Source organism: Dasypus novemcinctus, chromosome 20 (assembly GCF_030445035.2).
Source record: "Dasypus novemcinctus isolate mDasNov1 chromosome 20, mDasNov1.1.hap2, whole genome shotgun sequence".
Classification (NCBI taxonomy): Eukaryota; Metazoa; Chordata; class Mammalia; order Cingulata; family Dasypodidae; genus Dasypus; species Dasypus novemcinctus.
In genome coordinates, this window is record NC_080692.1 from 18585334 (window position 1) to 18612896 (window position 27563).

A 27563-nucleotide genomic window follows, 5' to 3' on the forward strand; every position below is an offset into this window, starting at 1 on the left:
TCGATTTACACACGAAGAGACGGAGGCCGAGACAGGCTGAGGGACTCGTCCGGGCTCCATGAGCTTGATGCTCTTTCCCGGGGTCATCTGGGGTGGTCTAGTCTTGGCACCGTGGATCCAGAGGATCTAGAAATTTCCGCATCTCAGTCGGGGGAGAGACGAGGAGGAGGTGGAGGGAGAGGCGTGGAGCCATGCAGAAAGTTCTTAGTCAACCTTGAGTGAAGTGTTGAACTCCTTCTTCAAGGTGCCCTCCCACCACTAAAGCCATGCTCAAGGCTCCTGGAATGAGACCCCTGCAGACAGCAAGGAGGAGCCGCGCCCCCCGCAGCTCCCGCCCCCCTCTCCACCCTGCTCCTGCTCCTCCACCCAGCGTGCTAAGAATTAATATTAAGCTCTCCAAAACATGCTCTTGTATATAACTCATTCATCTGCACAGCCCTAGCAGCTGTTAATAGCCCTCAGTTTACACTGGGAGAAACTGAGGCTCAGGGAGATTCCGTGACTTGCCCCAGAACCACCAGCTGGGAAGCCGCAGAGCCAGGTTTAGCTCCCAGGTCTGCTGCCACAGAGCCCAGGGCACATTCTCTGCGCTGCCCTGTGCAGGGCAGGAGGTGCGGGGAGGAGGCGGGGTTTCCACGCCCTATGAAAGTCCCCTGGGGAGATTTCACAGCCAAGGTGAAGGTCCTCAACCCACATAGCCCACCCAAACCAGGAGACATGCTTCCTGCCTGACAGCCCGAAGGGATCCCTGCCAGGTCCTATGGAGGTTTTCTGGGGTAAGACCTGGGCCCCAGCCCCGGCCCTTGGTGGCGGGCCCCCTCCTGCCCACTTTGTCGCCAGGCCTGTGCCCGCTGGCTGCTGGGGGAGCTTTTTGTGGCGGAGAGGTGGGAGGGTGGGTGGGCAGGGAACCGAGCCAGGAGGAGAGGAGAGGGAAGCTGGCAACCCAAAACGGGGGACTGTCAGGTGGGGAGGCAGGAGGGGCCTCCCTTTCACCACCCCCCCTGCTGGCTTGCTTAGCTCATGCTTAGAGACACGGGGACACCTCTGCACACTCCCGTCCACCCCAAAGGAAAGAAAAGAGCAATGATTTCATTTTGATGGGGGGCGGGCACTGAGGAAGAGGAGGGAAGAAGGGGAGGGGCTGGGTGCAGGGTGCACAATTGTCCTTTGCCCGGGGCCCGCGGGCTGAGCGCTGCCCACACGGACCTGTCCTTTGCCGTCAGCGCTTGGGAAACCTGCCGGCACACAGCGGGGCCTCCCAAGGCTGGGGCAGGGGGGTGGGGGGGGGGGGGCGAGGCCGGTGGCTTCCCCTCTTCCTGGGGCACAGCCCTGCGGCACTCGACAGCCTGCTCATCCTCCCAGGTGCTTGGGAGGGAGCTGCCATCTACGAGGCTCTGGCCCTGAAACGCCCCCACGTCCCCAGAGAGTGCGTCATGGGGGCCGCCACAGCCTCACCTGGGCGTTTCCCACACGCCTGCGCTGGCTGCAGTCCACTCAGCAAGTCTGTCCCAGAAAGCAGGTGCAGGGCCCGGGGTCAGCCACACCAGCCTCTTGTAGATGCTTGCATCTAGAAGCAAGACGAGGAAGCCGACTTCTTTCTCAATGGTGGCCCCTCACTGCTTCCGTCATGGTAAATTCCTAGAACCAAGAACAGCTTTACATAACGTAAGTTCCTAGAATCAGAGTGCACCTTTAGATTTTACAGCAAGGTGTGATGGGTTCTCTGAGCAATATTTAATAGCAAGTACTGTTAACCAGCAGTTAAGTCCCCCTGCCATGGACACTGGTGCAATGACAGGCTCCACACTAAAACCTTCCCACGGCCTGTGCGTTCCGTGCAACATTTGCGATACAAGATATTCTAACAAAAATGATATCACATGATAAAAATGTGGCCCTTGGGATTTTTAGGAATGGAATTTGACCTGTAGACAAGAGGACTTAGAAACGCTGGTCCAGGGCCACAGGCTGATGGGAATTAAGAAGGCCAAGGGCTGGCGGTGGACTTGGCCCAGTGGTTAGGGCGTCCGCCTACCATATGGGAGGTCCGCGGTTCAAACCCCGGGCCTCCTTGACCTGTGTGCAGCTGGCCCATGCGCAGTGCTGATGCGCGCAAGGAGTGCCCTGCCACACAGGGCTGTCCCCGTGTAGGGGAGCCCCACGCGCAAGGAGTGAGCCCCCTAAGGAGAGCCACCCAGCGCGAGAGAAAGTGCAGCCTGCCCAGGAAGGGTGCCGCACACACACAACAAGATGATGCAACAAAAAGAAACACAGATTCCTGTGCCACTGACAACAGAAGCGGACAAAGAACACGCAACAAATAGACACAGAGAACAGACAACTGGCGGGGGGGAGAGAAATAAATTAATAAATAAATCTTTTTTAAAAAAAAGAAGAAGTCCAAGGGCATATACTAGTGTACATGCTCAGAGCCAGAGAGGTTCCGTGGTGACCCAGTGCTGAACCTCACCTAAATTCTGCACTTACTGACCATATGATTGTTCTAACAGAAATGGGAAAGGAAACCCGCGACGAGTCTCTTAGCCTTCAGGCGGCTGGCGGAGCATCCTGGGAGAGCAGCAGCCAGCCGCAAAGCAAGCAGAAAGCCTGGGGGGGCAGGGCTGTGTGGGTGGGGGTCGGCCACATCACCAGTCAGGACTCCTGGAGGGCCTTGGGTGAGTCAGGTGCCATCCAGCCTTCTGTGAGCTTCTGAACCTTCCAGATGAAGCCGTAGCAGCTCCCTGAGCAGGATTGTCAGTGTCACCTATGACTCATGCCTCTTGAAAAAGGGCAACCCAGGACCACCCACCACCATGTCCTGGAACACAGCCTGTGCGTCCTTCCAGAGCACCACTCAAAGCGAAGTGTCTCCTGGGTAAGACAGGTGTGGAGAGGGAGGTCACTGTAGGATCCCTAAGCTGCCCTGCCTAGAGCTGAAATGGCAGCAGCAAGCAGGCAGGTTTGGGGGAAGTGTATGTGGCTCAACTGATAGAGCATCTGCCTACCAAACAGGAGGTCCAGGGTTCAAACCCAGGGCCTCCTGGCCCATGTGGTGAGCTGGCCCACACACAGTGCTGATGCGTGCAATGAGTGCCATGCCATGCAGGGATGCCCCCTGCGTAGGGGTGCCCCCCCATACAAGGAGTGCACCCCGCAAGGAGAGCCGCCCCACACAAAGAAAGCACAGCTAGTCCGAGAGTAGCACCACACACAAGGAGAGTTGACACAGCAAGGTGATGCAACAAAAAGAGACACAGATTCCTGGTGCCGCCAAGAATGCAAGCAGACACAGAAGAACAGAGAGCAGACAATGGGGTAGGGGAGGAAGGGGAGAGAAATAAATAAAATAAATCTAAAAAAAAAAAAAGCAGGCAGGTCTACAGACATGCTGATGGGCTGCCCTGCAGCACTGCAAACTCAGTGTCCTGGTGACACTGGTTGTGCTATAGTGTTCTATTTATCTGGCAAATTCGGACCTGCACAGAAAGGTAGGTGGCGTCACACGTTCGGATTCAAAGCCTGGTGGGGGATGATGGCGGGTCTATCACAGCAACTTCCCCAAACGCTCTCACCCGTGATGCAGGAAGGTCTGGTACTTATACCTGTCATCTGTTCCAAAACAGAGACGTGGCTTAGCCTACCCAACCACTCTTCCCCAGGTGCCACAAAAGTGACGGTGATTTTTGTCTCCCCAGAAAGTCTGGGCCAGCCGGCGGTGGTAACGGCGAGCACCGCTGTGGCCGTGACGGTGGACGAGAAGACAGCCGTGGCAGCAGGTAGGAGCTGCCCTCCTGCCGCTGAGGCCGGGAAGGCTTGAGGCAGTGTCGGGAACAAGGCACGGGGTCATAGCCGAGAACCCTGGAACGATCTGCAGGGCTCAGTCCTCCGCTGAAAGCTGTCCCAAGGGCATTGTAGGGGTGAGGTGGGGTGCAATCTTCCTGGGTCATTTTGCTTATGAAACCTTAGCTTGACAACATTCTTAAGGTGGGCCAAATGAAGCCCAGAGAGGTTAAGAGATCTGCTGAAGGTCACACAGGATGGAGACTTCCTTCCCACCCTCTGCATGTTACTTCCCTTTTCTATTGCTTGGGGCACTGGTATCCCCCCGAGAACCAGGCTGGTGACCCAAATCCACAGTCAGAGCTTGGGTGTGTGCTCAGTGCGTGCCGGGAGCTTCCCACCTGCTTTCGCATCTAATCTGCAAGGTGACCAATGATGCCAGGACTTCTTGCAGATGTGGAAACTGAGGCAGAAAAATCATTTTGCCCAAAGTCCCATGGCTCATAACGAATGGAGCTCAGGACCTGAGCTGCCATTTGCCTCAACCTCTGTGATGAGGGCCCCCGGTGAGTCCCACGAGCGTCCCCCTAACTTTGTCATTTCTTGGCACCTAAAAAGTCCCTGGCGTCTCCGCCTAGTGATCGAGAGCCATCAGGCCCGGGGGCAGGTTTCCGCTTCTGCGTTCTGGACCCAGTTCTGTTCCAAAAATGTGAGCGATCTGGTGGTCATTGCAAGCACCGGCCATCAGGGACCCGGGCACCAGACCACTGGGCACCTGCTGGTACCTCCGGTGGCCTCTGGGCCCCGTGGACAGATTCCTGCAGCTGGAGTGGGGCTGACGAGACGGGGTCACTGTGCCTTCACTCCAGGCTGAGTTCAGGGCCGAGGGGAGCCCAGAGAATGTCCTACCCTCTCTCCCTGCCTAAGAGAGGGCTCGAGGGTCCTCCTGAGTCAGGGTCTCCACCTGCCTTCCTCCCTGGAATGAGCGATGGGGAGAGAATGGCACGGCCTGGCACTGCCCAGCGCCCTGGCCTCTGGCAGCCCCAGGACAGGCCTGCCTGCGCATTGGGAAGGGACCCTCTGCCGTTTCGGCCACCTTCCCTTAGCGCATGGCAAATAGCCCCCAGGCCCACCTCCAGGCCAGAATTTGACCCCAAACTTGTGTCCTGAAGACAGTTCTTGGTTCCAGCCCAGCCTGTGCCCGCCCTGCTCCCCCCTTGACAGGGGCCTTCCCAGCTGCTGCAATCCCGGCGGGAAAGAACCCTGGTCCAGGAGAGAGCAGGGGCAGGGGCAGGCTGCCGGCTGTGCTCTCCTGCACTCTCCAATTATTTGATATCATTTTTAACTCGGTGCTGAATTAGAGCCCCGAGGGGTTGCCATAGAAACTGTGTTCCTGGTGCCTGGGGTTTAACTCACTGCAGACAATTGCTCTGACACTCTGGGGTTCGTGGATGTGGTGGGGAAAGGAGGACGTGCTGGAGACCTTATACTGAAACTATTATTATTTTGGTCTTCTTTTGTAATTTTCTCTCCCTGGCCTGTGGCTCAGACCCTCTGATCTGGAGTCGGCTGGTGTCTGTCCCTGGAAAGCGGTGGCACCGTGCTGGCGGAGGGTCAAGACCGGGTGGGCGTGGTGCCTGGGGTGGGCGCGCTGCCTGCCTGGTATCGGTGTCCTGAGCGAGGGGAGAGGGTTGAGGGTCGCGCAGACGAGCTCCGGGGCAGCTCCGCGCCGGGCAGCCGTGCGTTCAATGCCGCGACCTCATGCAGAAGTTCGGATGGATGAGGAGGCGCCAAGTGGTGGTTTATCGAGCTTATGCAAAATCTCTAGAGACCTACTTTTTGATCAGGACCCATTTTCAATTCTCCGTGTCCTCCAGCCCTAGTATGCATGTACCTGTGTGTGCGTGTGTGTGTACGTGTGTATCATGCCGCTGTCATACGTGGAGTTTCTCTAGCGCGTGGGCTTCTGGCATGTTCTCCCAGGCACAGGTGCGCCTGCGCAGAGGCTTAGCATGGCGGGTCTGGAGCCGCATGAGGTCTGTCCACCTCACAGCGCTGTCCTACGCGGGCGCCTCGCCTTCAAAGCCTTCGGGCGTGAGCGCCCTAGGAACCGTGACACCTGAATAACACATAGACGCATCCCCCAGACCTGTGCCGCGCACACCAGGGGCTCCCGCTCTGCGTCCGCGGGGGGATTGGGGGCATCTTTCTGGTCTGCAGTAATGGGTGAAGGGCAACGCCCCACCCCATCGTCACCTTGGAGATGTGAAGGACAACGCTGGGTCATCACCCAGAGGGAGCTCCTGGGAGGGAGGAACGGCCAAAGTCCTGCCGCGGCCCGTTGGGGCAGGGGGCAGCGGGCCTCGCTCTCCGCCCAGGCGTGGGGTGGACCCAGGCCCGGAGGCCTGGCTCCCTGGCCCGTGCCCTCGCCCCCTCCCCACCCGCCCGCCCCGCGTAGCTCCACCTGCGGCCCCCACCGAGGAGGGGACGCGCAAGTTCAGGGGCGCTTGGCGCTTCCCTAAATTAGTCTCAAGAGAGCAAGACCGTGGTTCTGGACATGGGCTCCTCATCCGGGTCGGCTGCCGTCGGTCCACGCGGAGCCCCTCAACCGGCCCCGGGAGCCCGGGCACGGTGGGCTCCCCCGGGCGGACGCAGCCTTCTGACCACGGGGGTCCGCTGTCCCCACCTGCTGGGCCGGATCCCCCTGGAGCGCGCGCGGGGCGCAGGACGCGGACAGGGTCTCCGGCATCTTCTCCCCTCCACGGGCCACTGTGCTGCCCCCGGAAGCCCCCCTGGGGCGCAAGCTTACGCGAGTGACTTTAAAATAGCCCTCCCCGGGCTGCGGCGAGCTGGCTGCTTTGGGCGACAGAGCCCAGCTTTCATCCAGGACGCAGCCCCCACCTCCCTCGCAGCTGGGCCCCACGGCCAGGCCCCGGCGGGAGGCGCCCGTTGCCCTCGTGGAGCTCGGGGTGCAGCACCCACCTCCATACCAGATGGAACCAGGAAGCACATAGGAAAATACAGTCTTTATTGTCTTCTGAAACAACAAACCAGAAATATAATTTTGCCTTTAAAAATCTTCTGTCTCAGGGCTGAAGGTCCCACCACGGACAATGCCCTCCCCCCATCCCCTTTAGAAAATCCCCGGATCTCCGGTCAGCCCACCAGCCCAGGCAAGGGAGACGGTGCCCCCCGCCAGGGGGGGCTGCTCTCCTGACGGGGCTCAGGCCCACCCTCTTAGAGAATGACCTTCTCAAGGGCGCCCCTCCCCCCTCCTCCCCACCCACCTCCCCCATCGCGCTCCTGAGACCCCCTTCCTTGCAGTCACCCGTCTTAGGGCCACAAACCGGTCTGAGCCCTGGGAAAGCGGGCGTCCGGCAGAGGGCAGACCCGGAGCGGAGCCCCGAACCCCCAAAGCAGCCCTCTCCTCACCCCGCCCCCCCCAGCTCCCCAGTCCTGGGAGCAGGTGCTTCTGGTCTTGGCATGGGTCACAGGTCAAGTAGAGATAGGACCCCTGGCCCACTCTTGGGGTTGGTCCAAGTGCAATGAAAGCCCCGGGGAGCCCTGGGGTCAAAACCTGTCCCCAAGGCACTTGTCCATGTTTCCCAAGCCTGAAAACGGAAACCCCCTTATCGCAGCCTCTGGACAGTACACGGCAGTCCGTTCCCTGCTCCTGGCGTCCCTTGGGATACGTTGGCGGCAAGGTCCAGCGAGGGGCCGTGCTCTCCGCCTGCCCTCTGCTTTCCCAAGGGGGGGCGGCCAGTCCCAGGTGCTCCCCTCTGCCCCGAAGCCGCAGGCCTGGAGATGCTGGAGGTGGAGGGTGAGCAGTGCGGAGTGATGGCGCACAGGCTGCAGGCTACGGGAGCGGAGTGGGTGGGTGTCTCCAGCGCCTGGCAGTGAGGACGCACTCGGGCAGCGCTGAAGGAACCCCCCGGGGGGGGGCTGGGCTCCTGGGGGGTGGGGGGGCGCCATCCACACAGGCTGCAGCTCCAAGGCCTCTGGGCCGGGTGTCCCTGGAAAACCCAGCAGGAGAGGTGTGAGCGGTTACCATGGTGACGGGCAGGCTCAGCCAGGCAGCACCGCTCTGGCCCACTTAGGAGGCTCTCAAAGGAATCCTGGTGAGATGGCTTTGGGCTTCTCCCCCTGGTGGACTTGAGAAGAGGGGCCCGAGCTCCACGGGGGAGGCACGCCTCTGCTACCCCAAGCCCCCGTGGCCTCTGTCTCCGTGGGCGTGTGAGCCCGGCTGGGCCGTGTGCGTGGGCGCGTGGGGGGTCCCTCGGTCTGCGAGAAGGCGCTGGTGATGCTATGAGTTTGTGCGAGTGACCGAGCCCGTCGGGGAGCTGGAGCGGCGGCGTCTTTGCTGCACGGGGCCGGGGTAGCCTCAGTGCGGGCCTGGGTTCGAACCGCAGCCGTGGGTTTCCAGGCACGGGGGGCGGACGACAGGGTTGGTGAGTTTGTGCCTTAGTGCCAACAGCTGAAAGCTGCACTCAGCTTCCGCGCTGCAGAGGGCGGTAAGAATATCTTTCTGGCTTAGAAGAGAGTCACAGAAATCTCCCCTTGCACCCACGTCTCCACCACCCCCTAAATGTCGATGAGGTAGGGATGAGCAAGAGGTAGGGAGAGAGCACCCCAGGGCAGGGCACGCTCCGCCCAGGGCCCCTCCTGCACCCACGGCCTTCCTTCCCTGTGGCCAGAGGCTCTGGGAGGTGGCCCGGGTGTTTCAAAGAGTCGGAGGCTTGGGCCATCATCCGGGGAGATTTGAGGGGTGTTTGGTGGATGAGACAGCCGCGCCGCGGCTCATTCGCTGGAGGGCTGGGAGAATCCGTGGCCAGGGCCAGGCCATAGCCGGGACTGTGATGGAGGGGAAGGGGCTGTCCTCCTGGAGCCATCCCCCACCCAGTGGGCTCTCCCTGCCCCTCCTACCTGGGCCAGGCCGTGGGGGGACAAGGGGCTCTCATGCCACGGAGGAGATCTGCTTCTGGTCTTCGTGCTCGCCCTCCGGGTCCCCCATCAGGGGCTGGCGCTTCTTGAGCTCCCGGTGGTACTTGGCCATGAGGGAGGCGTAGATGCAGCCGTAGGCGGCGGCCACCACCATCATAATGCAGACAATGCCGCAGACGACGCCCGCGATGATCACCGTGCCGATGGCCCGGCGCACGCTGGCCGGCCGGTACCTCTGCTTCTGGGGGCAGGCGGTGCTGGGCTCGGGCTCGGGCTCGGCCCCCGGCTTGGGCTTGGCAGGTTCCAGGCTGGCCTTGGTGCAGGGCGGCCCGGGGCTATCCATGCCAGCTGAGTTAGTCTCGTCCCCCAGCTGCGAGCAGTAGTTGAACATCTCCATGGGGACCAGGCGCATGTCCTTCCCCCGCAGCTCCTTGGGGAGGGTGCAGGCGAGCTGGTCCAGGCGCCCCCCTGCACCCAGGGGAGACAAAAAACGGAGAGGCCCATCAGGCCTCCGCAGCCTGGAGCCCTTCCCCATACCCGGGCCGCAAAATGGAAAGCCCGGAAGATACCATTTCTATCCACCATAAATCATGGAATCCCCCCCCAGAGATGAGGAAGCGGAGGTGGGAAACTGGTATTTATGGAGGTAGGCTCCATGGTAGGTGAGTTTCACACATCACATCATTTCCTCGTTGCAGAAGCCATGGAAAACTATCATTAATTCCCATTTTGTAGGTAGGCACACAGCCATTTCCATCATGCCTGGCCCCTCCAGATGTAAGACAAGGACAACACGTGGAGGGTACTTGGGGGAGAGAGCCCAGAACCCCCACCCCGGTAACAGCTCTGCTCTGCTCTTTGGCGCAGAATCTGGCTGCTCATTGCCAGTCTGTGAACTCGGGCATTCTCAAACCAGCATCTCATCCCTCCAGCGTTCTTCTTTCTCATAGAAAATGGCAATAACCCCAGCCACTGCTCTGCTATGCAGAACCTTCTGGGCACCAAAGAGTAGGAACACACTGTAGTGAGAAGGATAAAAAACTGAGCAAGGACACTTTTCTTTTCTTTCAATGGGCCACCCAATAGCCCCACCAGCGCCCCAACCACAGCATCTCTGGGAGCAAATGCATCTTGAGGGGCAAGGAAGGGGAGAGGGCAGTTGCTGGTGAAGAGGTGTGGGCAGCGACTGGCACGACCAGAGGAGATGCAGGTGCTGAGCAGGGGTCTGGAGGCCGAGAGGGTAGCTAAGGACGCCCCCTGGGAAGTGGAAGTCAGGCTTTTGCCCTCTTTCTGCTTCCAGTGAAATCTAGACCCCTGCCGGAGGGCCTGCGGCTCCAGTGCTCCATCACTGCCAGCCTCCTCTCCCAGCCCAGCTGCCGCAGGACCTGCAGTAGACATCCATCTTCCCCTAGGATGCCGATGAAAACATCCCAGGAGTTTTTTTCTGGAAGGAGTACAAGGTTGGAAACAACTCTGCCGCTGCAGATAGCTGAACAATGTACATTCGGACTCGAATGCCATTCCGGCGCTCTTTTGGGGTGGGAATTCAGTTCCTGGTGATGGTAGGACAGGGAAGTGATGTCTCCTAAGGACGACACAGCAGGCTGGGTTTGCAGACCTGGCTTCTAGTTCCCCTGTCCCCTGGCTGCCTGGGTGACCTTCAGCAAGTCTTACATCCAGGAAAGGGGCATCCAGGCCCCCTTTGCGTTAGGCGCTGGGCTGGGGGTCGGGAGCGTGCACCTCATTTTCTGGGCATAAAGACCTGAGGTCGAATCCTGGCTATGTCACCTTGTGCAAAACTGCTACACTCAGCAGTAGGAGCATCATCCCTTCAGCGACATTTAAATGAACAAAAGCTTTCTAGGGACAGAAAAAAAACCTTTATTTTGATGGGGACAGAGCGTGGCCCTTCCTCTTTGTCGGCTCCACCTTTTCAGGCCACTTGACCTTTGGACCTAATTAGTATGCAAATGTGTCACCACACTGCTTTGTGGGTGACTCACCATAAGTGAAGTGCATGTGTTTAACCTATTTAATTATTTATGGACCTCAGCTGACCTAGCTGGAAAATAAGAATACCTCTCTTGGCTGTTATAAATATTAGAGCGATGTTCATGTAGAGACATTTATAAGCTGAGCGCTATATGAAAATATTAAGGATTATTTCCCCTTTTACAAAGCAAGTGAGGTTCTCATAGTGGCTGACATTGGTGTGGCACTTCAGGGTTTAGAAGGTGTTTTTAACTAACAGAGAAATGTGCAAATAATCGAGATGGTGGCTGGATATGAAACGATAGTAAGACATTGGAAGGGAAGTGTCAACATTATTTCGAAAGGGTTTCATCTTGATTCGTTCATTCAGCAAACATTCACAGAGTGACTGCTTTGTGCTGGGCACCAAGCTGGCTTTATGAGGACTGGCTATTCTTCCTATTTTACAGATGGGGTCACAGGTCAGGCAAACTTCTCCAGCTGTCACTGCTAGTGGGTAGCAGATTCAAGCCCAGAGCTGGCCCTTGTAACTGCTATGCTTACTTGTTCTCCCTCCTTTTCTCTTTCATCGGATCATGCCACAGGCCACTGTAGAACCTTCCCAGAGAGAAAGAAAAATAAAATAAAATACAACCATTTGGCTTCTTATTAAACCTTTTGGTAACAAGGTTTCTAAGGAAAGGAAGTTGGGATAGCACCAAAATGAAAGCACTGATTTTACCTGTGGATTTCAATTATATTCCACCCTCCTGTAACTATGGAGATTTAAAAGACAGCTGTATTCAGATGAGGAGTTTTGTTTTCCTCTTGCTTCTGTTAGGGAAGCCCAAAGGCAGACCTGGTGGGTTAGGGAGGCTCAGAAAAATTATCCCATGTCTGTAAGATCCCACACAAGCCTACAGAAGCGAGCTCAGGTTACATGAGTCAGTGTTAAAGAGAGAGAAAGGGAGAGTGGAAGCAGGGAGAGGGGACTCAGGGAAGAAGGGAGACAGCGAGGGAGGAGGGGCTGGCAGCCTGGCCCCCCCTCTGGAGTGAGGCTTGCCTGGCCCAGCCCTCCGGGCCGGCTCCGCTGCTTACCCCGGTAGGAGAACCACTCCAGCCAGTGCTTGAACTCTCGCAGGCTGCAGTCACACTCCCACGGGTTGTCCCCAACCTGCAGCAGCTGCAGGCTCACCAGGGGTTCAAACGTCAGCCGGTCCAGTTTCTGCAGGCGGTTGGAGCGGAGGGAGAGGGAGCGCAGGGCGGCGAGGCCGTCGAAGAGGCCCGGGGGCAGCTGCGCCAGGCCGTTGATGGACAGGTCCAGGTGGCGGAGCTGGGGCGCGGGCTGCAGCAGGTCCCTGTCCAGGGTCCTGATGCTGTTATTGCGCAGCTGCAGCTCGGTCAGATTCGTCAGGTCCCCGAAAACGGAGCCGGGCAGCTGGTCCAGGAAGTTGTTGGACAGGTCCAAGCGCTGCAGGCTGGACAGGTTGGCGAAAGCCCAGCTCGGCAGGGCACTCAGCTTATTGTTCAGGAGCAGGAGGGTTCGGGTGGCGGCGGGCAGGTCCGGGGGCACCGCGGTGAGCCCTAGGCCGCTGCAGTCCACCTCCAGGCTGCGGCTGTCGCACTTACAGGAGAAAGGGCAGGCAGGCAGGGCCTCCGCCGCACACAGGGCAATCCAGCAGGTGATCCCTGGGGGATAACGGGGAGCGGGATGGATGGAAAGAAAGTGACAGGCCGGGGGCCACCACCTCCTGTTTCTATCCCCTTCGTTCTAGTTCATGGCGTCATGGCCTCTTGACTTTATCTCCTTTTTGCACAAGGCATAATCAATGCACAGATATTTATTGACCACAGAAAAAGATAACTAGCCAATCTGAAGCCACTTCTGCCTTGATGGACACCGCGTGGGGTCAGCAGGGCCCCATGCCTCACAGTGCATCTGGCACAGAAATCACACCTGTGGAGCAGGAGGCTGCAGGTGCACGGGCCTGAGCCCAGAGGGCAAGCAGTGCTCACCGGACCTCCCTCCGGGCATCTGCTTGGGAGCTCGAGCCCCACCGACATTATTTGGCAAAATAAAGGATAGAGGACGTCAGAGAAACCTGCGCCCATGTCCCTCTCCCAGTGCCACTGCCGGGAGGCTCTTTCCAAAAGAAAATGGCCATGCTGCTGGCTCCTTCCCCTCTGCCCCCACCCTCCACTGGAGCTGCACGAGGCTAAGCTGTGCTGTGCATGCACGGGGAGAACATCCCTAACCTGCCTCCCACAGCCTCCCAGCTGCCGTCAAATCTGCATGAGCTTCAGGTCCAAGATGGGGCCAGTAGCCTTGTGTCAGGCCAATGAAGCGTTCTACTCCCGAGAGTGCTGCAGGAATGACGAGGGAAAGGTGCACCGCCCCTCGTCAACAGTGAGGATTACTTGGGTCATGGGGACGCTGCAAATCATGGGGCCGAGGACAAGTTCCATATTCATATTTATTCTCTTCCTAAAGCAGCCAGGCCCTCGAAAGCGGACCTGGCCCAGTGGTTAGGGCGTCCGTCTACCACATGGGAGGGCCGCGGTTCAAACCCCGGGCCTCCTTGACCCGTGTGCAGCTGGCCCATGTGCAGTGCTGATGCGCGCAAGGAGTGCCCTGCCACGCAGGGGTGCCTCCCCGCGTAGGGGAGCCCCACGTGCAAGGAGTGCACCCCGTAAGGAGATCCACCCAGCGCGAAAGAGAGTGCAGCCTGCCCAGGAATGGTGCCGCACACACGGAGAGCTGACACAAAATGACGCAACAAAAAAAACCACAGATTCCCGTGCTGCTGACAACAACAGAAGCGAACAAAGAACATGCAGCAAATAGACACAGAGAACAGACAACTGGGGCAGAGGGGGGGAAATGAATGAATGAATGAATGAATGAATGAATAAATAAATAAATAAATAAATAAATAAATAAAGCGGCCATGCCCTTAGTCTGGGCTCCTGTTCTTAAGAGGCCCTGCCCCAGGCTGCAGGGCAACATTCTGCAGAGCAGAGTGAGAGCAGCATTTCTTTCGTGGCTCTAGCTTTTGCCCAGGACCCCTCCGAGTAGCAGGCCTGGGTTCCAGTGCATGGAAGGGCTGGGGAAGTGGCCCACAGAGAACAAGCCCCACAGCGCATTTCCTGCCACTGTTGAGCAGCCCTTTCTAAAAGTGATCTCCAAGCCCTCCTTAAATCTCCTCCTGAGCATCAGAGAAGCCTGCTAAAGGGAAAAGAGCTGAGCCCAAGGTAGTGCAGCCCTACCCGGGTCAAGGCTGACCAAGGTCGGCCCCACCAAGCCAAGAGGAAAGACCCCTGCAGCGAAGGGGTGGAGGAGTTCAGTCCACACCCTGTTGCCCACTTAGCCACACCCAGAGCAGCCGCCACCCTGACTTGGATGCCTGGAAGGCTCTGAAGTCCCAGAGGGCAGGCCCTGGAGCAACAGGATGGGGCTCTGCCCCTCCCCTGCCTGGGGGATCCATGACAGCTGAGAGGCACACCACAGGGGGGCTGACACCCGAGCCTCTTTGTTCTTGACAGGAAATGAGCACAGGCATGGGCGTGGAAGACAACTGGGAACCTCCTTGGCTGTCTGGGTCACCTGCTGCCACCTCTCCCCCTCTAACCCCTCTGAGCCCTTCTGCTGTCCTGTCAGACTGTCCTTCGCTGCTCCCACACCAACTGAAAATCACCATTCTTCAGACTTTCCTTTGACCAGGAGGCAATTCAATCCATCCAACATGACTGAAAGCCACTATCCCTCTACCAGAGAAGGAGCCAGCAGCTGGGCAGGAAGAAAGCATTTGGAAAGAGTAACCCCCTGCCTCCCCCACGGGAAAGTCAGGGTAGCATAGAAGCTCTATTGACAAGGGAACATAAGCCGGTATTGCAAGGTGCTGAGTGATTCTAGAATGAGGCTGAAAGGGGATCTGAGTTGCTCGGGGATCAGCCACTCAAGTTGGTGAATAATTCAGGCTGCAGGTGTCGGGGGCGGCTGGTTCAAAGGACTGACCTAGTGGGGAAGGAGGGGGTAAAGCCCAATAAAGCCCCAGGGCAGGCCCGGGCCAGCCAGCCCACCTTCGCCTTGTCCCTTTGCCTCTTAGAGAGGGAGTTCTCAGGGCTTCTTTCACCCCTAATGACTCACAGGGTTTGTCCTCATTAACACTCACCCCTCTTTATGAGAGATGGAGGGCCTCAGTTTCCCCACGTGCAAGATGACAGATTGGACCTGAGACCCAAAGTGTTTTCCAGCAGCACATCCCAAGAAGCCTCTAGACCGCTCCATTTGAGCGCTGGGGAGACAGAGGCATACCCAGCCTGAGAGCCATCCCCCGTTCTCACAGCTGATGGCTGGGGCAAGCCAAGAGGGCAGCTCCCCAGTCGAGCAGCAGCTGGCACGCATGGGGCCCCCCGGGTGGGAGAGGGCAGGCTGCCTCGCAGATGTCTGTTAAAGACACCCTGGGCAAGCTCAGCTAGTCTATAGAAAACTCAGAAAGCTCTTCCCCCCCGGCTGCACTACTGGGGAACCTGAAACATGACTGACCAGGGGAAGTTGGTGGAACCAACCACGAGGCCTCCCCGCAGCCGGCCTGACCCCGACCGCACTTTCTGCAGCTGCCGCGGGCGCCTGGCAGAGGCTGGCCTGGAGAGGGTGGGCCCTGGTTCTCCGCGATCAGGCCTGCCCCGCCCCCATGCTGCCCCCCACCCGCCCCCCACCTTCCACCTACTCACAGGAGACCCGCCTCCACCGCGGGAGCAGCCTGGTCCTCGGCTGGGGGCCACGGCCTGGCGCCTGCATGGTGCTGAGCCCCTCGGCTGGCCCGGCCTCTGGGGAGAGAGGAGCCCCTGGGCGGGCGCCGCCTGTCACTCCTGAGAGAGGGAGAGAGAGCTGAGCCAGCCGCGGGGGGGGGGGGGGGGGCCCGCTCCAGCCCCGGGGTTGGGGACAGGCCCCGGGTATCCCTTTACACTCTTCCTTGTCCCCTCTCCAGTTCCGCTCAGTTCCGATTCCCCAAGTTGGGGGGAGGAGAAGAGGAACCGGGGAGCAGGGCGGAGGGAAGCAGAAACCTCTCGCCTCTCTGTGCCTGGGGCGCAGGCAGGCACACATGCATGGGGCTGGGGCCGGTGACACGAGCTGGGCTCTGGGCTGCAGGATGCGGGGGGGGGGGGGGGGGGGGTGACGGCTGGGGGGCCCTCCAATGCCCCGCCCCCCGCCTCTTCCTCTGGTCCCTCTGGTGTGTTGATCATCAAAATGTTTTGAGAGCAGCGTGGACCCGTTTGGGTCTGGGCCGCCCTGTGACAGGTGGGGAAACTGAGGGACATCTCAGGTGAGCAGAGTGGGGTCTCACCTCCCCTCTCGGGCTCCCCACGTGGACACCTACCCCGCCACCCTCTCTCGGCCACCAGGGCCCGTCTTACCATGGGCCCCGGACCCGTGGTGGGGGGTCCGTGGGAGGTCGGGCGGGCGGGCGCCGGGCACAGGCCCTGCCCGCCCCTGCGCCGTCGCTGTCGCTGTGGAGGCGCACAGCGCTGCTCTGTCTTCCCAGTGGGTCTAAAGCAGAGGCCCCCGCGCTGGGGGCTCAGGCTGCAGCAGCTGCTCCCCCAGGAGAGGCAAGCTGAGGGCGGGAGGCAGAGGGTGAGATGGCAGCGCATGGGCGGGCTGGGCCCAGGCCAGGGGTGCAGGGAGGAGAAAGGGGAAGTCGCCCCCGCTGGGGTCCGGTCCTGCCCCACCCCCTCCAGGGATGGCTGGGGAGTGGACGCGGGCCCTCCTCTGGGGTCCCCACTTCCTTCCTGAGCCCCCCACTCTGCAGTCAGAGCAGGGGGAAGGGACTGTTGGGACATGGAGCAAGGTGGGGGGTGGCTGGGGGGCTCCGTCCCCAAAGGGCATGCCAGCCCGGAGCCCACAGCTCCCACCCACCGCCTCTGGCTGCCTCCCCGAGTCTGACCTTCCTCGGCTGCCAAACGCATCCTGGGTAATTCCTGGTTGCAGCCGCCCCCTCCCACCCACCCCGCAGAGTCCTGTTTGGAGTCAGCCATCCCCGAGGCACCCATGGCAGAGAGAAGCTGCCAGCGGAGGAGGTGGACAGGGCCGCTGGCCAGCGCTCAGCCCAGGAGTCTCAGCTCAGGCATCCAGGGCGCTGGTTCTCCCTCAGGCTGTGGGGTCCTGCTGCCTCCCCTCCCCTCAGCGCTGCTCCCCCCACCCGCCCCTGCCATCCCGGGGCTACAACCCAGCACCCCACTAGCGCCCGCAGCTCCCCTCCCCCCGGGCGCACTGGCTCAGCCACCCCCCACCTCGAGGCTCCAGGCTTGGTTCCTGGCCTCCCACTTCCTCGGTAGAGCAGCGGGGACAGGGGGTGCAGGGCAGCCAAGAACCTGCAGAGGGGCCATGACAGCCCCGAGCCCCAGCCCTGGCCTGCCCCTGACGGAACCAGATGGACCGGGGAGCGGCCCAGTCCCCCACTGCCCTTCTGACAGCCCATGCCCCTCCAGGCCCTGGGTTTGAATCTCTGTCTGCCACCCCCTGGCTGTGTGACCGTGAACAATCTGCTTAAATCCTTGGCTCTTCTACTTCCTTCTCACCCAAAGTAGTGACCGTAATACTGATGAGGTGGAATTTCTGCAAGGATCAATCTAATTAAGGGAAGACTACGGGCATTTCCTCTGCTTAATACACGTCACCTTAGAAGATGCCTTAGGCGGACGCCCCCGCTGGACCGAGCACCTCTGCGGTGGCAGGAGAGGTCAGCTCCCTCCTCCCTGCGGAGGCCCCAGCGGCTTCTGCAGGTCTGCGTGACCTGCCCCAGCCTCCCACGTGGCACACAGCCTGAACCAGACCTGGGACTGCCCTGATGTACACTCGGTGGCCTGCTCGTTGTCGGTGGTTTGTCCGCACCTACCCCCCTAGTACAGACGGCAGTGGCCCCTCTGAGCCCCGGGGACCCAGACCTGCAGAACGCGCGCTCTGACTCGAGAAGCCCCGTGAGAGAGCTTGCAGCACGTGTGCCACGGTAGGCAGCTCATCGGCCACCCCAGGCCCAGAGCCCCTGCCTAACGTGCCCAAGGTCCCAGGGGGGGACGCAGGCTTCAGAGTCAGGCTGCTCCCCTCTCCCTGGAGACCCAGCCGCGGTCCCTGCAGGGAGGTCCTTGGGCCTGCTCAGAGCAGGATGCACCCACAGCCCTCCTGGCCACGTGCTGGGAGCTCCGAGCAGAGCACATGATGCAAACACACGCCCACAGAGAGCTGCACCGCGAGGCGTGTGCTAACACACACGCACATAAGCATGCACGCACACGCGTACTTGCACACGCACGTGTATATGCGTGTGAGCGTGTACAAGGGTACGTGCCTGCACGTGCTCCTGCGCACTCGTGCACGCACAGGCGCCACACACTTGCACACGTCTTGCTGGCAGCCCTCCATCACTCATCCTCAGCTGCCAACACTCAGGCAGCAGGGAGAAGCCTCAGAGTTCCCAAGTGCCCCCAGCAGATGGATGTAAGGGACACCCCCAGCCTGGAAGTCAGGGCTAGAGAAAACACCTGCAGGGCTGCCCCGACCCCAAGGGGATTTCTATGCTCAGACACATGGGGGACGGGAGACATCATGCAGGCTTTTGCCCCCACAGCTTCCTGTAGGACACCGTCCCACCCAAGCCCAGGCCCTGCCTGAGCAGGCCCTCCTCTTTTCCACCTGCCCCACCCATCCCCGTCCCTCAGTTCACCCCTGGGAATGAGCACGGGGGCCCCAAAGCAAGCGGCCAATCAGTGGGGAAGGTGCCACTGGCGGTGATGCCCCTCCCCTGCCTTGAATGGGATGCCACCTGCACGAAACCAGGTGGACAAACCCCCACAAGCAGCCCACAGGCAGAGAGGGGGGCAGGACCTGCCCATCTGCCTCTGGCAGCCTCCTCCTGGTCGCCTGGGCCCACCTGATGACAAGAGGGGGCGGGACAGCCTGCCGCGGGGGGGCACATCACCGACGGTGGGGGCACCAGGCGGGGACCCTCGGGGAGATGTGGGGCTGGGGCCAGCACCGCCTAGCTTCATAGCCCTCCACCCCCAACCAAAGGACCCCTCCCGACCCCCCAAATATCCAGCCTCATTTGGAAAGGGGGTGACCTACATCGGGGAGCTTGGAGCACGGCTGCCGCAGCAGGTGCTGGCCAGTTGCTGAAATAAATTAACACCGTCTGGGAGGGAAGTCCCTACCCAGGGTGCAAAGCGGGGGACAGAACCAGAGTCAGGGGGGGGTCCTGTCTGCAAGTCCCACGGCCCAGTCAGGGCAGTGACCGTGGACTTGCTCAGTCCTTGCCTGCCTTTCTTTAGCCCGAGACCTGGAGACAGAGAGCCCAAGGAGCAGCGGGCCTGGGCCTCCCGCACGGGGCTCCACCAAGGGCACCCGGCTTGGCTCTGAGAGCAGTCGAGGGGACCCAAGAGCCTGACCCCCGGGTTTAGCCCCTCGCTTATCCAAGCGCAGCCTGTGGACCAGCAGCCTTGGTCTCCAGGGAGTGTGTTGGAAATCCCTTCCCAGGCCCCCAGCCCCCAGCCTCCCGAACCAAAATCTGCATTTTAAATGCGAGCCCCGGGTCCTTCCCATGCACCTGCAGGTTTGAGACGCCCTAGATCATTTCTTGGGTCCCAGCAAACCCAGGTACCTCCCAGCCAGGGGCACACAGCCGCACAGGAGGCAGGGCTGGCCAGTCTGGAGGCAGGGCTCCAGCCAGGGAAAGGCTCGGGGCAGCCTGGAGGGCCCACTGAGCAGCCAGCGGCACCTGGGCAGGTGCGCTGAGGAGCCTGACACGAGCACCTCCTTTTAAAAGTCTCTGCATGGGGAGAAAAAAGCAACTATGGTCACAAACACCTAGAAAGCGCTTTTACCCTGGTTCATGTCCTTTTTCACACCGTTTTTCAGATGGGGTAAACAGAGGCACAGGAAGTTATATAGCTTGCCTAAGGTTAGGTGAGTAGAAGAATCTGGCTTTGACCCCCGTGGTCTCATGACCAAGCCACAGGTTTCTGGGTCTGCTCTTTCCTTTTTGTTTTTTTTAGGCGGTCCCGGAGCTTGAACCCAAGACCTCGTGTGTGGGAGGCAGGCACTCAACCACTGAGCTACACCTGCTCCCAAGGGTCTGCCCTTCCCCACCTGCTCTCATGCAGAGGTTCTTGGTACGGGAAGGCAGGGGCACAAAAAGGGAAACGTAGCCTTTCGTTCATAAAGGGCTTGCCAGTTTGCACAGCATCTCCACATCCCGCCTCCTTGGTGCTGAGAAGACGTTGGTGCTAGCCCCAGCCTAGGGCTGGAGACTCTGAAACTTGGCCACTGCTGGACCGAGACCCAAGCCAGGCGCCCCTCCCTGCCTCCCTCCTTCCCAATAGTATGGCAGGTGAGGTGGGGAAAGCCCCGGAAGGTGCTGGAAGGCCAAGACCTTCTCTAGGGGTGGAGGAGGCCTTCCAGAAACTCTTCTGGCTGGGGACTGGTGCCGAGGTGAGGAAGGGGAGGCAGGACTTAGGGGTAGGGGCGGAGGGGGAGGCAGTGAGGGGGAGCTGGAGGGTTCTGTGCTCCTGCTCAGAGATGCGTGGGCTGCGGAGGCCCCCGGGGACCGTGGTGGGAGCAGCTTGGAGGGAGCGCGCGCAGGCTCCCTGGGTGCCTGCCCGCAGCCTCCACGCTCCTTCCCCTTCCACAGCCAGGTGAGGCCTCCAGGTGGTGGGGCGGGCTCCAAAGTAGAAAACCCCAACAAGCTCCCAGCAGGCCGCGTCCCCCTCCTCCTCGGACACTTGTCCCACCGGCCTGGCCATCAACTCCCGGGGCTCCAACCCTCTCCTGCAGTACCAGCCCCCAGGATGGCAGGGCCTGGTAACCCAGCGGCCGTGGCCGCCCCTCGCCTCGGGCGCGGGAAACCCGAGTTGAGGGGGAGAGCCAAGTGTCCAGGCCACCGGGCGGTGTGCGCCATCCTGCCCCAACCCCGGGGCAGTCGGGCTGGCCTCGCCCTCTTCTCCCTCCCTTCGGCTGAGGGTCCCCAAGGCCTCTGTGCCCAACATCAAAGACTCTCCCAATTTAGGAGCAAGCACGCCGTCGCGATCATCTGTCTAAGCCTCTTGGTTCAGTCGAGAGTGAAGGTCGAGGGACGGCAGAGCCGGCAGTGGGTCCCACGTCTTCATCTGCAGGCCCTGGGGAGCAGGGCTGCGAGGGGGCCTGGCCTGGGGAAGCCTGTGTGCCGGACCCCGGGACGGGCCCGCTGGTCAGGCCGCCCGTCCTCCTTCTGCAAGCCTGGCCACTTGGGCCCTTCCAGGAAATTTCTAGATCTCTTCCCTGCCCGTCGCCCTCTAACACCCACTGCCCAGGCAGCGAGGCGGTGGGGTTCTAAAACGCTCTTAATTGGTTCTTGGAACAGACATATCCTCTCTGGGTTCATTTTAAAACCCCGGCTTCCAATGCACCCTTGTGTCCTTGTTAAAATCCTCCCAATCCCAAACAGATCCTCTGGGGAGCAGAATAGAAAGCCCCTGGGCCGCTTCTCTCCGTTATGAATGGGATGAGGGTGCCGCTTGCCGAGGCCGTGGAGCTGGGCTCCCAGCCGCTCAGGGTGGGCTCACGAGGGGGGCCCCGGGAGGGCGGGGGGGTGCTGACCTGGGGAGTAGAGGGAGGGTGGCCGAGCAAGGGAGAGACGGCTGTTCTGATTCCTTCCTCCCCCTGCACCCCCAACCACGACGTACCCACCTTCCCCCGCAGCCACTCAGACCCCGGCAGCCCCAGCGTGCCGCCCCCCCGCGGTGCCTAAGAAACGGGGACCGGCTTTGCTCACCCCGAGCCCCAGCCTCAGCTTCCAGCCAAACCCCAAAGAAGCCAGATGGGTTGCTTGAGAAGCCTCCGTCCTCCTGCCACCCCGTCCCCAGCTCTCCTGGGCTCCCTTCGTTGGCAGTGCCAGAGCCTTGCTGCCAGCGGGGAGGTGGGGGTGGGAAGGGATGGGCTCTTCTCGGCCTGCGGAAGCTGCTATTGGGTTTCCCCACCAGCCGGATGCCCCCGCCGCAATCCCACGTGCTCAGCTTTCCTGCCCTCCCCCACCCCATGTAGTTATCTAAGCAGCAGGGTGTCCATCTGAGTCACATGGGAAGGAGGGATGCCCGACGGGCCCTGGCAGCCAAGGGCCAGCACACACGCCCCTTGCTGGGAAATGCGGGGCGGCCTGGGGGAGAGGGCCCAGTGCCTCTGAACCAGCCCCAGCCCCCCACCCCAGGTGGGTGGCTGCACCGCAGGGTCCCAGCCGTGCCACCGATGCCCACACCCCGCCGAGGCAGAAGCCAAGTGGGCCTGGCCGGCCTACAGCCCCACACGGGCAGCCCGCCCCGTTGGTAGAGGGGATAGGCCAGTTACAGCTGGGGGGCACCCTGAGCTGGTTCCCACAAGCCCGGCGGGAGCAGAGCCCCGGGGTGGCCGAGGGAGACCTGCCTGGTGTGTCCACTCCCAGCCACGCCCCCACCCCGGAGGCTTCTCCCACAGTTGCGTGGACCTGTGTCCGCCTGGGAGGCGGATCCCTGGCACCCTTGTCCAAGGACAGCCCCCTGAAGGCCAGCCAACCCCAAGGGCAGCCTGGCAAGAGGCTGACGCCGGGGACGGGTCCCGTGCCTCCAGCGGCCAGCCTGTGCCTCCCCCCCCCCCGGACCGGCCCTGGCACCAGCCCCCTGGTTGCCGTCCCACCCCCCTTCCCACAGCACCCAAGTTCCCGGGCTGCCTGCATGGAGCCGGCATGCGGGTGGCACCGGGCTCTCGGCTGAGTACCCCCAGGCTGCAGGGACCGGTTTCTATGCCACCCGGGGCTGTCAGCTGGCACCAGCTCTGCTCTCCGCACCCACCCCCCACCTTCTCCACCTGCTCCCCCACCCCCAGCCGAATTTTCAGCTCATGTCCCCAACACTGTGGGGCCAGGGGCTCCTGTGTTCTGCGCCTTTGGGATCTGCTCCTGAGCAGCTTCGCCAGCCCCAGCAGTTGCCCCCAGGCAACAGCAGCTATATGTGCAGGGCAAAGAGACCCCGCAGAGCAGGTCCCTAGGCCCGTGCCCCCCCCCCCCGTGCCCTGCCAACCCCTCCATTTCTTTCCCCGCCTGCCCCGCACTCACCTTCTTCACCCTGGCTGTGAGCTCCTTAAATCAGATGGCTCTAAGCCTTCCAGCGAGAGCTTCCCGGGATTCCCGGAGAAATCCAGACACTGCCACCAAGCCGAGCGCGGTGGGTGCCAGGACTAGAGGCCCCCTCCCCAGTTCACGGGAGCCAGGACCTGGCACGCAGCACCCGCTACCGAGAGATGCAACACCCGCCGGCGGCTGCCAGGGGACAGGGCTGTGGGTCAATAACAAACTGAGAGAGAAAGAGGGAGGGACGGAGAGAGAGAAATAGAAGAGGGGGGGGAAGGCAGAGGGAGGAGAGAGCGCGTGTGCGCGAGCAAAGAGACGGAGCAGCGGAGTGACAGCTGGGGGTACATCTGTGATGACAGCGACAGTAGCACACACAGGCGAGATGCACACACACACACAGGCATGCGCACAGGCACACACGAGCACACAAACACACAGGCACGGGCACACAAACAGGTCACACCGGCATAAACACACACACACGAACGACAGGCACACAGACCCGCAGGCACAAACAGGTGCATGCACACAGGCACACACCGACGAAGTGCGCACAAATGAGCACAAACACACAAATGTGTAAAGATGCACACTTGGGCACACAGACGCACACGTGCACACGGCACACACGAGTGCACACGCGAGCGCACAGGCACACATGCAAACACCTGGGGCACTCCGTGCCCGGGGAGGACGATGCTCTCCCGTGAAATGCTCATATTTCAGTGGGGAAAAAACAGGCACCTGCGCGCTCACGGCTGCCTGCTCCGGGCGGGGGCGGGGGGGGGGGGCGGTACGACAGGTTCTTTCCACAGAGCTCTGTCTCCGTCCCACCGCCCCGGGCTCTCCTTGCCCCTCTGCTGGCCCTCTCCTCCCCTCCCCTTCCCTTGGGCAGGTCCCTGGCAGCAGAGCCTGACTTTGTCCCCATCCAGGTCACCCTGGGAAGCTGGGTCCACCTTCTGTTTCAGGGGTGTGCAGGCAGCATCCTCCTCCTGCTTTGGGGAGGAAGAACGGAAAGGGGGTCATTCCTTGGAGGGGTGTCCCGGGGTGCAGCTCTGACCCACAGCCGCCCAGGCAGGGCCCTGAGCCACACTGAGCCCTCCAGGCACTGTCCTCCAGGCTCTCTGCACCTTGGGGCCTGGCCCCCCAGGGCTCGGCCTCTGGGCTCTCAGGGGAACAGGGGGCCCCAGCGGGCGAGGAGCCCGGGAGGAACCAGAGGCACACCCAGCCCGCCCCAGGCACGGCGGCTCTCACCGTGGAGAAGTCACGCCCAGCAACGCAGACACCTCCTTACCAACCAGACGGGGTAAAGCAAGTTGGAAACGTGAACAGCCCAAGAGCTGGAAAGCCTCTGATCCAAAGTCAGAGCAAGCCGGGAGGCCCACCGCCAGCCAGAGCACAGGCCCCTAAGGGCCCCTTCCTCTCCCCTCTTGGGACCTGCCCAAGGACCAGAGGGCATGGCACGGTGCGCTGGCAGCGCCCGCGGGGTCCCAGGGTCCTTCCTGCATTCGGCTGCCTTCCTCGGGGGAGTCACGCTCAGGAGGCTGGGGGCTGAGAAGCCCCTTCGACTCAGGCTGCCCCTGAATCCCGCTGGGTGGCACGGGCAGCCGGGGGCTCGGGCTCCTGCCCAGGAGGAGGGGTTTCAGCTTTGGCCACCCCCTGCCTCTCACCGCGGTCCTGAGTAGCTCCGTCCTTACATCCCCCATGTGCCTCCTCCCCTTCAAGCAACCTGTGCCCAAACCCGCTTCCCACTTCCCCGTCTGCGTGAAAACTCGCGTCCTTCCCCGCACCTGCACCGCTCCCCTCACCCGTGGAGAACCTTCTCCCCCTTGAAGACTCAGCAGGAATGCCACCGCCTTTACGAGGCTTCCCGATTATTCCAAAGGACTTGCCCTTCTCCTCCTCTGACATCCTGTGGCGTTTTCTCTGAGCATCCTGTGGCTCTTATCACACACATGCCCAAAAACTCCGCTCCAGGGCTCTCTGCCTCTCCCGTACCGAGGTACCCTTGCCCGCACCCGCTCTTATGTCCTCCATGCCCCAGTGCCCTCTCGGCAACTGAACGAGGAATGAAAAGGTGAAAGAGCACAAGGCTAGGCACCAGGGGGCCCAGAGTCTAGAAACGTCCCTAATACCTTGCTGTTAGGGGCTCGATGGATCCGGGTCCCCAGCTTGTATTGTGAAGACACACCCCTCCTGACCCTGGATAAACTGACAGTCTCCGGGCTGGGCCACCCAGGAGGCGAGAGAGGAAGAGAGAGGTGCCGAGCTGGGAGGGAAAGATGGAGGTTCTGGCTCCAGCAGGGATCATTTCCGCGTGTGCACGCAGCTGGCTTGTTTTGCCGTCTGGGATGACAAAGCGGCACCGAGGTGACAGCCAGGACACTGAGCAAAGAGGCGCATCTTGATAAGCTGTCTGCCGCCTGCGGTCTGATTGGGGCTCTTTGTTAGGCTGTCTGGGCACCGGTCGTAAAGGAAAGCTGCTGGGGAGGAAGCACGAGACCACAGTGGAGGCACGGAGAAGCCGGGGAGCCAGGGGGGGCCCCGGCTGCAGCAGGGGGAGGGGGCTCGGCTCTGTCCTGCTTGATCAGGTCGCGCAGCCCCCTGGGTGCTAGGTCCGAGTCTAAACCACAGACCCACCGCCAAAACAGGCTGGGGTGTCCTCCTAGCAGAGGGAGGGCCAGCAGGCAGCCGTGTGCCCCCCCCCCCAGGTGGTCCGCTGAGGCCTCCACCTGAGCAGAGCAGAGCAGGCGTCCACCTGCCGCCCTCGGAGAGAAGGCGAGGGAGGAAAAGCGAGAACAGAAGGGTTTGAAATGATTGGAGCCAAGGGTTGCAGGCCATCAGGCCAGGCAGGACACACAGTGGAGCCATTTGTAAAGATATTTCCATGCTCCTCGCCACCTTCCCACTCAATACCAATTTCATTCTTCAGCATCTTACAGTTCTTACCAGGGGAAGTTCTTCTTGGTGTCTTACTTCAATTCCCCCATTGCGGATTCCCTCCTACTGAGTCTTCCAGGTGATCAGAGCCCAGCTACATCTCAAGGATCCCAAGTCAAGGATCCTAAGAAGGTGAGGCTGAGTATGGGAGAAGGGAGTCGAGGAAGGTTCTGAAATGTAGAAGGAGCGGCGAGAGCTTTTAGAAGTTTGTTTCCCACTCAAGTGACTGACTCAATTGAGTTCATAAGGATTTACTTATTTAGTGCAAGAAATATTTCTTAGCCCTACTGTGTGCCGGGTATTGCTCTAGATGCAGAGATCAGACCCTCTTGCTTGCTATGAGGTCCCATTCTAATGGGGCAAGACAGGATGAACAATCAAATATCTAAACAAGATTGTCTCACTTAGTGATAAACACTCTAGAGAGACGACAAATGGGGATGGGATAGAGAAGGACTGGTAGGGTCCAACAGGCTTTACCTGGGAAGGTCAGGGACAGCCTTTCTAGGAGATGCTCTTTGGGCCGAGATCTGATGGTGAGAAGGAGCCAGCCATGTAAAGTTCTAGGGGAAGAGCATTCCAAGAAGCCAGAACAGCTGATGCCAATGCCCTGAGGTGAGATGGAGCCTAGCGGGTTCGAGGGAGAAGGTGGTTCAAGGTGAAATCAGAAAGATCAGCAGGGCCAGCTCACGTGGGGAACATGGCAAAGGAGAGTGGAGTTTGTTCTAAGGGCAATGGGCTGCCACTGGAGGTTTTAAGCAAGGGAGTGACCGGATTTGATGTGCAGAGAAAGCACTGTGGTGGCTGTGCGGAGGACGGGCCACAAAGAGGCGGGGGAGCAGGGCGAGCCCCCAGGAGCTGCGTCCGCTCCAGGGAGAGGCGGCGGCGGCGTGGACTGGGGGGCAGCGGAGGAGGAGCAGGAGGCGGGCAGGGTCCCTCCGTGTTGGAATGAAGGTCTGCTGGACCCGGCCAGGATGAAGGGAGGTGACAGCAAGGAGGAGCACAGCACGCCCCTGGGGCGGGGCGGCGCGAGGAGCGTCAGGTTTGGGGAGTGTTTCCCGGTGACCAAAACAAGTGCGGCACAGTGGGACTGGCATCACCACGAGACTCAACTGGCTCGGGGCTTCCGCGGCTGGGAGGCCTGCTTGCTCCCGGCTCCACCTCTTCTGGCCGGCCGGTGACCCGGGGGGCTGCTTGGCTTTCCCGCCACACGGCCGGGCCCGTGGCGGCGGCGGCGGCTTTCTCCTGAGTCCCGCTGGCTCCCGGCCTCTGGCGGCTCCTGGAGCTGCTTTCTCTGACCCACTAAGGCTACTCCTCTAACGGGATTGGGACCCATCCTGGGCCACACCTTAACTGAAGTAACTCCATCAAAAGGTCCTGGGAGCAGGCGTAGCTCAGTGGTTGAGCGCCCGCTTCCCACGTACGAGGTCCTATGAGACCTGACCCGGAGCGAGCCGAGGACAAAGGCAGAAGAACCAGGTTCTAGAAGTCGACCTGAGACCTCTTGACCACCGAGCTGAGGACTGGACGAAGTGAGCGTCCTTAAGTCCCAAAGAGATGCTCACTCTAAACATCAGAGTACCCCCCTCTGACAATTTCTAGAAGGTTCCTCCTGGTTCCTTCGGCCCTTTTTCTATAGGTGAAAATCTAAAATGAATATCAAGGGTGGTCTTAAAAGGAAAAAGGAAGGAGAAAGACTAAGGGGCCCCCCTGCAGCCGTAGAGAGACAGGGGAAGCGAGAAGGGGGCGTGGCGGCCAGGGCTGGGGTCCCAGGCCACGCGCCTCGTGGGCTGATGGGGTGTG

General features: G+C 60.8%; 2 protein-coding genes across 3 annotated transcripts in view; one reads left to right on the top strand and one right to left on the bottom strand.

Annotated features, from left to right (window-relative positions):
• The window catches only part of CACNA2D4 (calcium voltage-gated channel auxiliary subunit alpha2delta 4), a 113609-nt gene that overhangs the window by 55335 nt on the left and 30711 nt on the right, over positions 1-27563 (top strand). Inside the window, exon 27 of the mRNA XM_071210048.1 lies at positions 3696-3776. Within this exon, the coding sequence (XP_071066149.1) occupies positions 3696-3776 (81 nt within the window). The remainder of the gene's footprint in view (positions 1-3695; positions 3777-27563) is intronic.
• Positions 6792-23515, bottom strand: LRTM2 (leucine rich repeats and transmembrane domains 2). 2 transcript variants are annotated; one of them, XM_058282509.2, is made up of 6 exons: positions 22806-23515; positions 16111-16307; positions 15427-15564; positions 11791-12381; positions 8704-9189; positions 6792-8279 (listed from the first exon to the last, which is right to left on the bottom strand). In XM_058282509.2, exons 3-5 carry the CDS (start codon positions 15491-15493, stop codon positions 8735-8737), a joined length of 1113 nt encoding a protein of 370 aa, XP_058138492.1. In that variant the 5' UTR covers positions 15494-15564; positions 16111-16307; positions 22806-23515; the 3' UTR covers positions 6792-8279; positions 8704-8734. The 2 variants fall into 2 exon arrangements, with proteins under 2 accessions (XP_058138492.1, XP_058138493.1); XM_058282510.2 differs by having other exon boundaries at positions 6792-7793; positions 22806-23137.

Coding starts and splice junctions, on each gene's coding strand:
- LRTM2 (XM_058282509.2), bottom strand. CDS start 15,493: ATGCAGGCGCCAGGCCGTGGCCCCCAGCCGAGGACCAGGCTGCTCCCG. Junction 12,382..15,426: donor GCGGTGGAGGCGGGTCTCCT/GTGAGTAGGTGG, acceptor GTTATCCCCCAG/GGATCACCTGCTGGATTGCC. Junction 9,190..11,790: donor GGAGTGGTTCTCCTACCGGG/GTAAGCAGCGGA, acceptor CCCTGGGTGCAG/GGGGGCGCCTGGACCAGCTC.